Below are 11,437 nucleotides of genomic sequence, written 5' to 3'. Positions count from 1 at the left end.
CAACACACAATCCTGGAGCAGCGTATCATGTGGTGAGCCGTATCACTCGATATTTTCCCCATCACACCACACGCCAAGGAGAGATATTGACTGGTTGGGTTGTAATGGCAAAGGTGTACACATCAACTTTCCTGCCTCCCCCTCCATTATATTCTCCTGTAGTCTAATCGCACGGCCCAGCCATCCAATTAACGGCCTCTAATCGCAACCTACCTACACATTTGACCAGTGACAGTGACTGTTCCTCCTACTCCATGCATGCACATGATAGGCATGATCCCCCTCACTCGCTCGCTCACTCAGCTGGCACCTTTTAGAGACCCCTCAAAGTTTATCTATATTCATAAGCTCATCAATGTGACTTCATGTGCAAGGGAAGCAGTTGGTGCATGAATGGAAAGATGAAGCAAAGGAACAAAACAAAAAGGATGTCACTTTGCCATGAAGGGAATTCCTTTTCTTTTATAAAGCTGAAGCGTGCATGCATTATCTGCAAACATATTGATTAATTAGGCTCTAGCTAGCTTCTTCTACAATGTACTCGATACATGCATGGCTTTGTGACGACCGTTGAAGACCATATAACTCAAGTAACTTTGCTTGAATTATTTGCATAGGGATGAATATCTGTATACAAGAATGAATTCATCAAGATATATGTAGTATCAAAAGTGAAGTAGTGGCTGTTGAACAAATCTTGTGTACATCACGTAAAATAATGTCAAGGAAAAAAATGCTACCTTTAAAGTATGTATATATATACTTAATTATATATGTATATTCGTATATGCATGTAGTTTAGGCACGGAGATAGGAGGTGGGCCCCAACAGCGTGTCATCACTCAACTTGGAAATCAAGGAAAGGCAAGCATGACACGTCTTTCATCAGCTCTTCCAAGTCCCACTCCCCCATGACTACGTTCCTGCTCATGTGCTGCTGGTGGCCATGCTGTTCCCAGTACGAGACCACACTGTTGATGTTGTTCTTGCTGTTATTGTCGTCATTGATGTTGCAGCCATTTTTGCTGCTCAGTGTGGTGCCCTCAGCAGTACTGTTAGTGTTTCTATGGTTGTTGTCGCTGTTGCCAGTTGATGCCATTAAGGTTTGGTCTTGCAATGCTACTGCCATGGGCTCTAGTAGAGGGGGCACGCTGAAGAGGACACTATGTTCGCCTCCTCCGCCTACAGCTTCTTCTCCCGTGAAGCAGGAGCCACCTCCTCCTTCCATTGCCATTCCGTGGGGGTAGTAGCCACCAGCCCGCAAGGGAGAAACCTGCTTAAACGATGAATGGTCGTGGAAGAACGGCGGCACCGACGTGTGGGTAGAAGGTGCGACGCCGCAGAATTGGTCCGGGAGGGGCAGGAGGAGGCCCCCATAGCCCCTGTTTGCCGCCGGAGCCATTGTTGACGGTCGGCTCTGCTGTATGGACGATGACGAAGAGGAGGAGGACGATGAGTCCATCCGCCACATGCTCTTCATTCCGTGGTGGCTCCCATCCTCTAGGCTGGTGAGGTCGAGGCAGCTGGCACTGCCGCCGTCGAGCTTGGGCTCCCGCGGCGACGCACATTCCGTGGTCGCCGGAGACGAAGCCGCCGAGTTCATCTTTAGCCGCTTCTTGATAGTGGAGTTCCAGAAGTTCTTGATCTCGTTGTCGGTGCGCCCCGGTAACCTGGCTGCGATCTGAGACCATCTGGAGTAGCAGGACATAGATTTTATCGTAAGCAAACATTCAATCGAGGGGTTTATGTCAAAAAGCTACATGCGCACGTGTCTTAGATTTTTTTATGCATGCATGCCAAAAAGTATCTATTCTTGTGATTTTTGTTAAAAACAACTGACTGAAAACTAAATTTAGTTCACTGATGTCGTAATCACAATTTCTGGTAAGATGGATATTAATCACGCACGACTGATCGATCTGACAAATAAAATGCATCTTCAGTTTAAAAACATGTATCACTTTCACTTCTTGATAAGGGGTCTTTTATTTGCTACTACTACCTCTGTTACTAAATATAAGAATTTTTTGCAGTTTAAATATAAGACATTTTTGCATTCAATTTGAACTACAAAAACGTCTCATAGTTAGGAACAAAGGATATAACTTATATCAGTCTGTAATTTTGAGAATGCCCACACTTTAGTCATCCAACTATGCTAACGTTGTCTAGCCCAGTGACATTTATCCCCGAAAAATAAATATATGTTTCATCATAAGAAAATATCATGAAGCAAAAAGACAAATCAAAGAAAGGGAGTGATTATAGCTCAGTTGAGTTAGAAATAATTATTTCTTAGTGAACGGTGATAATCGTTTGATCAATATACTTTCATCTTTTAGCACACCGGCAGAGAATCACAGTGTGTGGATCCGATGGTTCTTCAGCGACTTGAAATAGTTATTAACCTTCCCGCACAAAACAGAAATAGTTATCTACTCTGAAGAACCCTTTGAAAATATAGTGTAACTCGATGGAAGGATAATTTATAAAACAACAATATGTGTTTCTAAAGCAATGTTGAGAAATAGAATAAAGAAGAAGGCAGCAATCCAATTATATCCTCCTACAATAATGTTCACCAAGTTATTACTCATAACTACCACGAACCTCAGTTAGTCAATTATATAGGACATTTGCGCATCCCCGCAAAAAAACAAAGAACATGTGCATTCCCGTAACGAACAACACACAAACATATACAGTAATTTTCATGGCGCACGCCTGCATGGTGGGCTGGCACGGAGTATGGACGAACGTACCTGTTGCCGAGGATGGCGTGGAGGTTGACGATGAGGTCTTCCTCCTGTGGCGAGAAGGCGCCGCGCTTGAGGTCAGGACGGAGGTAGTTGATCCACCGGAGGCGGCAGCTCTTGCCGCACCGCTGCAGGCCGGCGTTGCGTGCCACGTCGCTCCACGACCCCTGCCCACTCCGCAGCATGTACGCCACCAGCCTCTCGTCTTCCTCCGGCGACCACAGCCCCTTCCGCAGCTTCGCCGCCGCTGCAGCCACATTGCTGTTTCCTGGCGCCGCCCCACCGCTGCACTTCGTCGCCGGGCACTCCACGGGCTTCCTCATTGCCCGGCCTGATGTCCTAGCAAAGATCGATGTAGTTATGGACTGTACTAGCTATCCTAGCTAGAGACCAGGTGGATCTCCAAGGCTGCAAGTACACCAAGTGTATAAATCTCTCTCTATATGTAAGGGAGATATGGACTCGGGGGTGTGTGTTATATATGATGTGTATGTGTTTTGTGTCGAGTGAGGGCAGGAATGGAGGAGGACGACGAGAGGAGGAAGGAGATGATGATATGATGGTGATGGTGATGGGTGTGTGCTTTGCTTAGAAACTAGACAAGTAGATGGAGAGCAGGATCGGAGAGAGAGAAAAGAGAGAGCCTTCAAAAAAAAAAGAGAGAAACGGGGGAATTGCTAGGTCCACACACAATCTACCATCTACCCTACAAGTGGACTTGCAGTCATGTCACATGCTTCTTATTTTTTGCCGAAAATGACTCAGATCTATTAAGAAGATTCACCGGAAGTACAAGGTAGTCCAAACATAATTAAAGTTACATTGACGTCTCTAAACCACTAATGACCATTGTCTTTGAATTCTTGAATCGATCTAAAGAACCGCACACCTAATATCCCCTTGCGTACTCAAGGCGAGAAACCATAACCTCGCCACACCGATAAGCCGATATGAATGTACACGAGAGCTTTATCTAATCCATCTCAACTGACGAACTCGAAGAGTGTCAGAGCCCAAACGACCGTCTCGAAGATGAAGCATCTCCATCTGCCCAAGGGTCGCCCCCTGTGATGATTTAAGCCCTAAGATATCTATTAGCCGGAGTCAAGGCACTAGGATTCCCCTTCCCGTCACCATCCGCTGGAGTAGCAGGCAAACGGGAGGGGGCGAATTGATGGGCTCGCCGACAAATATCGAGGGGGAGACTTTATTCCCTAGATAAAAATGTTTAGGGAATCAAGCCCTATCATCCCCCTAGTACCTTTAGTGCCTAAATTTTTTGAAGACCTATCCTTCAAAACTTACCACTTGAGACTATATTCGCTATGGAAACATCAACTCTCGTCATTTTCTATCTCCTCTCGCGCCCCTCTCTCGCTCGACTGGGCATACCTGACACGAAGCACCTCACTGCCAGCCACACTGGGCCCACCCCACCACACATGCCCCCTTACACCCCCTCCCCCCTACACCCACCTCTCCTTCAATGTTGTTTCAATTTATTGTCTTCCATGTCTCTTCAGTCATAACAACGCTCCTCCCCATTGTCCTCTGCCATGGGAAGAGTGATACCATAGACGGAGGAGCAGGTACACCACCTATATCACCTACAAAGGAGAAACATGTACATAGAAACATGGTGCCAGCCGACATCACCGATTCCAATGATTTGTCGTTGCATCCAGGACCACACCATTGTACCACTAGGAAAGGGAAGAGGAGAAGAACCAATTCAAGTGAACAAGTGCCCAAAACGTGGCCCGTGAAGAACAAATTTTGCTGACTTTATTGTCTCCTTCCTCGCATGTGTATGTTGCTTGAATCTCTATCAAGTTAATTTGCAGATCATCTACCCTAGTTCCTAGCTAGCTCATAGACATCATCTACTAGCCAAAAGTTATCGTTGGCCATGTGGAAGGAAGAATGAAGAAGAAAGTGGAGTGAGATTTTCAAGTGGGGTCAAGCTCGATTGAGGATTTAAGTTTTGGGGGAAGTGCTAGGTGCAAAAAAGTTTAATCCCTCAACTCTTAGGTGGTTAAATAATAGGGGGTTAGGGCACTAAAAGATAGGGGAAGGGCTAGAGATGCTTTTAGTGTGTAAAAATTGGCACATTGCTCATATCCTCGGTGATCCACTCCCTCTTAGATTCCACATTAAGATCTGAAACACCTTCTCCACATCCCGACCTGAAGGTGATGAAGATAACAATCGAAAAATAACTGATATTCTATATGGGGGAAGTGTGATAGAATCTCGGCGAACCTATAGACAACCCATGGGTTAGCCGGAGCCCAACTGCGCTCTAGCTAGTGATTGCAAACGGTGGAAGAACCTTATGTTCAAGCACATGTGAGAGCAACTCTAGAAGATTATTTGTTTTCACTTCTTTTTATAATAACATGTGCGATGGAGGCCATGGAGCCCCTGCCCGACGAGTTGATGACATTCAACTAGAGAAGGAGGAGGCCGAGTTCGAGGACTCTATCGCCGCCTCCCTTGCAACTGGGCGCAAGGAGGGGGAGTGGCGGATGGCCCCGTAGGAGGAGTTGCAGTGAGTCATCGAGGAATCGGAGCAACAGTACCAAGACAAGATCTCGCTCGACCACTACCTCGAGCATTACGGACACGGAGGACAACAAAGACGACGCTCCGAATGGTGAGTTCATCGACATCCCATTGTACGACAATGAGGCATAGGGTGGCGCAGTAGCGGTGCATTGTGGTGTGGAAACAACTGTGTTTAATTATGTGTAGTAGTAGTCTTTGTGTAGAGCATCAATCTTTTATTAGAGCTATGTTTAAGTCAACTAGCTATGTTTAATTAATAAGTGTGTATTCAACTAAGTCAGTTTAGTAAGTGCGAGCTATGTTTAGTCTTTTGATTTGAGCTATGTTTGCTCAAATAGGAAAATGCCACTGTGAAACTTAGTTGAAACTTCTGTTAAATTGTGGAGTTTACGAAATGACGTGAATGATCACCTTACGTAGGAAAAAATAGCACCAAAAAATTGTATGTTCTCATTCATTTCATAGGGGTAAATTAAGAAGATCGTGTGCGATGGTCAGCTATAGCATACAATTGTTTTGAATGAATCGTGTATGATGAAATTTTGCATACCAGTTTTCCTCTCCACTAGTGAATATTTTGGCTAGTTGTGCCAATATCTTCCTTCCCTCATTCGCCTCCTACCAAACACCACATTTCCCCCCTTTCTTAAGCTTTCAGCACTCAAACCCTCCTTCCAGTGCGTCGTTCTCCCCGGCAACACTACGCTCCTCCCTGTGCTCACCTCCTCGATCTATTTAGGTAATCCACCGTCCTCGTCCATTTCCATCCTCAATGGCCCGATGGCCAGCACGATAGCAGCCATCGAAATTCACATTCCATCATCCAAACCCTCTCATGTTGTCGCTATGGTCCATGTCCCATGGCAGGGAGCTCAAAGAGCATTTTACCATGGAGAGGCAAATCACGACTGCACGCTCGGATGAGGCCACAATGGCTGCCATCTGAGGAGACCCTGGACCTTGGAGGAGCACTTGTACGTTGAGGCCGCCATCAAAGCCTCATGCGCGGAAAACATCGAGTGGTTTGTCTGATTTAAATGATAGGTGTTGGGGAAATTTTTAGGCCACAGTCGGTGCTTATGACGACTACAAGATGTTTTCTCATAGTGCATGTCCTTTCCTCAAGTCTAGAGCCAGCATGTTCGTGTTCGGACTAGCCTGGAGAGCCCACCTCGAAGAGTTGGTGCTAATCGTCATCTGTTGTGATGACGAGGAGGGCATCCACAAAGTGGATGCCTCACTCTCTTCTAATGGGAAGAGCCCATCATCATCTCCTATGGCGACAAGGAGTAACTCATTTTTAGCTTACTAAGACCTAGTTTTAGCTAACTATGCCAAGTTAATTATCTTCGGTTAACCTTTTGTTCAACTTGATTAGTTTAAAGCCAGCGGTGCTCCTTCCTTCCCTCTATAAGTTTTAGTCACTTATGCAATGTACTGTTACTATGCAGTCAGATCTTCAAGTATGTATGCAATATAATTTTCTATTGTGCAATGTGTTGTTCAATTGCACTACCATGTTCAATTTTGCAATGTGATGTTCAATTGTGCATTGTTTAGTTCAATTGGTAGGTTCAATTTTGTAAAGTTATATATGTCACAAATAGATGAAATTTGAATATACTATATGCATGAGAAACATGTATAATTGATATGTTTGTTGGGTGTTAAGCATGTTGTAGTTAACCGGCCTTTCCACGGTTAAAATATGTTGGATTTGTATTGTGTTTATTCTTCATCAACCTTTTATTGATAATATGCTAATCCTTATTTAAGCTGATAATACCTAGTTTATGCTATTGCAGAATTCTAATGTTTAGTTCCTGCACATGGTTCAATTCTGCTGTAGACAACGTGTGCGATGGACATAGTATCCCACATGTTCCCAGCATCGCACCTTGTGCGATGGAAGACCTCATCCCACACGATTGTGCATCCCAAATCATGTGTGATATGCGAACCGCCAGCAAGTGTCTCAACCCGACAAATCGTGTGCGATGGAGGACCCCATCCCACATGATTGCGTGTTTCCAATCAAGTGTGATATTCTGCCAGAAATTTGTGCGGGATGTATGACAGATCCCACATATTTTGTTCTAGGTGATCGTTTGCGATAGCTCATCCCATCACACATGTTCACTTCCGGGTGTATCGTGTCCAATAGGTCGACCTATCGGACACGGTCATCATGTATCGTGTGTGATGCACCTCCCCTATCGCACACCCTCTCAAGGCGATGGTTCAAAACTGTGGGTGTGACAGGGGCTTTAAACCGTGTGCGATGACTCAATCTGCACTAGTGTTTCCAATGTTGTTCGAGTGTGTGAAATTAAATCTTCCAGTGGTTGCTTAATATTTATACCAAACAGATGTTGAATGAGTACATGCGCGCGTGCGCGCACGCGCGCGCGTGCACACACACAGAGCGCAAATTAGAGAGGAACAAATTATGAAGGCTGTGGTTTAGACTACAATGGGAACAAAGCTAGGTTGCGCAGTTGCTCTGTTGTTTTAAAAAAGAGTAGAGTGCACTCTAAAAGAGTGTTAAAAGCTCAACTTTTCAGAAATCAGCTAGAGTTGCTGAGGATTTGGGTCGCTGGACTTCAATCCATCGCCTCACAATCTATTTAAATTGACATTGTCTTGTATCTTTTGGCATATACTGATGGATAATCCCCTATGATTTAATTTGGTGTAGCTCGGATGGGTGAACCTAACATCTCCATGCTCTTATGTAATCTTCTTGTCTTTGACTCCAGCTCTTGTTGTCTTTTTCTTTTCTCACTTGCCTTGAGCCAGAAGGTTATCATGGCCACCTGAGGGCAGGAGAGATCAGTTGAGGGGACAGATATATACGCATATACATGCCTCTGTGTGGGGCTGTACATGTTTAGCAATGAAGCATAGCTAGCTAAGTCACATAATTGCTTGGAGCTCACATAATCCCACTCCCACTCTCTAGATCTCTTTCTATCTCACATTTCAGCTTTCAAATGTCATCATAATCCATACGGGCGTATATCAAAACAGTCACTATTATATGTGCATGCAATAACAGATCGAACGATGATGGAAGCTGTTGCAGTAAGCTGCAAAACATGCATGCGTGGAAGCCTTTGCATGGAGTGTACGTCTGGCTAACTGGCCCCTCTTCCTCTGCAAGAGAGCAGACTCAGACTTCATCTCTCTCTCTCTCTCTCTCTCTCTCTCTCTCTCTCTCTCTCTCTCTCTCTCTCTCTCTCTCTCTCTCTCTCTCATTAACAATAAAATTGTTTAAAATGAAAAGGGAAAAGAAAATAAAAGTTCATATGGATGTATATGGAGTAGTAGCTTAGAGCTAGCTTGCAACTTCTGCAAGTTGGTCGTAGAATTGTACTATATACATGGTTGTGATCCTCTAAAGATTTGTCCACTTGTCAGATCTGAGTGGGAGTATAGTGTGTGGCATGGTGGGGTCTACCAATCAATGGGTTAACTTTTTACGAAGCTTCTAACTAAATGAAGTGTGATTCTTTCTGTTATATAAGGCTACCTAAGTTTCGTATTTGCTCTACGTATCTGTAATTTGATTAGTGGTTCGTTATATATTTTTATTAGAGAAAGTGGTTCGTTATATGATGATTATGCACAAACCAATCTGTGGTTGGATGGTTAGAGGGATTGTGGTATCCCAACCCACCAGAGTTCAAATTTTGGTGCTCGCATTTATTCCTGGATTTATTTCAGAATTTCCGGTGATGCGCATTCAGTGGGAGGAGACGTTCCCATCGACGACGAGGTGCCTACGGTGACTTCGTAAATTTTAAGATGATATGCCGGCTCAGTCTTTCGGAGGTGCTCATAGGGGTAGGGTGTGCGTATGTGCGTTCATAGAGGTGAGTGTATGCGCGTGTATATGAGCGCTTGTGTCTGTACTGATGTTCAAAAAAAATATGATGATTATGCGTATTTATGTGGACTACGGATTGACGTAAATGAAGCCTACACTTTGGGCAGTTTGTTGCATGTGATCCCTTCTTGTATATATACATCCTCACAGTTTTTACTGATCAATATTTTGGTGTATTTCCATCGTCAAATAAATTTTTTGGACATGGGTGCAGATACATAATCTCGTAAGTTTTCCCCTTAATTAATAGGCTCTTGAGATAGACTACGATCTCGTAAGAAAAATCGAAGCATGTCACCACATATTGAAGCATTTGTGTTCCCATGTTTCACGGCATGATTATTCTGCTACACGGGTAGCGTTTAAATCTTGGTTGGGTTGTTTCTCGATTGTCCTCTGTTCAATTTTGTGTTGTAAGGTTTTTAGGCCTAGTTTCCTTTATAAACCGAGCCACCTTGTTTCTACTTTTTCTCTCTTTATGAAAATCGGCAGTGCTCCTGCCTTGAAACAGTAAAAAAATCTTCATAATAAAAATGGCCACACATCATGTGAAACAATTTATTTTTTGTGCATGACATGTGAACAATATAGTAAGCCAAGTACTAAATAAAGGATTTGAAGCATGTAATCCACTCAGAAGGGTCCGCTTTTGTTAAACACACAAATATAAAAAGACACATAGACCAGGATTTCACATTCTCTTAGGGTGAGCACATGTGTCTACGACAATCACATGACCCAATTTGTATCCCGATGTTTATTTTTGTTGATCAATAAAGCTTGGCAAATTCTCAAAAGAAAAAGAAAAACATAGGCTTTGAGCTTTCTACGGAATGTAGTTTCTTGATTGTCAGTTGATTAAACATCATAAGTATAATGTATTGTAAACATAGGCTTTATATCTGATGTCTTGTAAAGCAAGTTGACTCGCGTACTTATTGTTGTCGTTGTGGAAATGACTTTCAACAAGATATCCTCAGTAGTGTGGTTAGTGAAAAGTATACGAGAGTGTGTATGACGGACCTATAGAGAAGGTCACCGTACATCTGCTTTTAAAATAGGTCCACTTGCCCTATTGCAGTTCAGTCTACATCCTATGAGGAAGAGTTGCCGAGTGCGATGCTTAGCGCACATAATGTATGAAATGTGGTCACTTTTGAACTCCCATGACTCTGGACGGTCCGAGCTTTACTAAGTCGATCCATCGGATTCTGGCTCCCAAAATCCCCTTTCAAACGTTGGTTCTAGGGAGCGGGAAATGAATGTGGCTCCCCTCTCGAGTTTATTCAAGTGGGGGTAAATGAGTTACATGAAGTCGTTAACTAATCAATAATATATGTATGTGTGCTTCAATTGATGCAGAGGTCGGGGGTGCTACCATCTTTTTTAGAAGAAGAAAAAGTGTGAGTAAATGAATTACTTGTCCCTGGAGACTATTTATAGCCTAGGAATCCTTGACAAAAGACTGATGCTACCCTTGAGATGAGGAGGTGGGACGATAGAATGAGGTAACCTTTGGTCCATGACTCTATATGGGCTCCTAGTTGAGCTAGGAGGGGAATTATGGCCCATGGCAGGGGATTTCCCTACACTATATGAAGGCTTTCTCCTTGGGCTTGAACTTCTTTGCTCCTCTGCCTTCATGTTTGACTTACTCTTTTATTTGTTTTTCTTCCTTTAACTTGTTAATCGTCAAGACTTTCTTGGAATTCTTTTGACCCATGTAGCTTGCTTGGACTTCTTTTGGCCTCATTGACTTGTCTTGACTATCTTTGACGTTTGTCCACTGTCCACATGGATTGCCATGTACGACTTGGGTGGAACTCCCAATATAGTTTTAGTTATTCCTTCAATAAGAGTCCCCTTGAGCCGAACTCATGAAAGTTATCATGAGCCTTCAGATCAACAATTGGATCTTGGTGGTCTTCTATTGAGTTATTGGTCTTGTCGGTGTTCACACATGAACACGTCACCATGTACCTCCAACGCTGAGGGTGATGCACCACAGCTCACGCCGAAGGAGACCCGTCCGGAAGCGCGGTGCGCAAGCAATCCGGCAGGCGTTTTTGAGCACCCGAAACCCCACACACACGGGAGGGACCCTGTTTGGACGCACGGCGGCTATGGGCTGCCCTAGGTCGGTTCGCCCTCCCCTCGACGATCGCTGCCCTTCAATACGAAGAACGAGAGAGAAAGAACAAGGAAGGGATGTGAAACTAGGGTA

The 11,437-nt window shown here is 44.1% G+C and overlaps 1 protein-coding gene across 1 annotated transcript; it reads right to left on the bottom strand.

Moving 5' to 3' along the window:
- Positions 1–580: 580 nt before the first annotated feature.
- On the bottom strand, positions 581–3,321 carry LOC123106729 (transcription factor MYB83). The gene is made up of 2 exons (XM_044528814.1): positions 2,763–3,321; positions 581–1,691 (listed from the first exon to the last, which is right to left on the bottom strand). The coding sequence occupies exons 1-2, from the start codon at positions 3,077–3,079 to the stop codon at positions 839–841; spliced, it is 1,170 nt and encodes a 389-aa protein (XP_044384749.1). The 5' UTR covers positions 3,080–3,321; the 3' UTR covers positions 581–838.
- Positions 3,322–11,437: the final 8,116 nt, after the last annotated feature.

The sequence above is a fragment of the Triticum aestivum genome, chromosome 5A (assembly GCF_018294505.1).
Source record: "Triticum aestivum cultivar Chinese Spring chromosome 5A, IWGSC CS RefSeq v2.1, whole genome shotgun sequence".
NCBI classification, from domain to species: domain Eukaryota; kingdom Viridiplantae; phylum Streptophyta; class Magnoliopsida; order Poales; family Poaceae; genus Triticum; species Triticum aestivum.
Note: the sequence above shows the minus strand (reverse complement) of the source record. Positions and strands in the feature narration are given on the sequence as shown.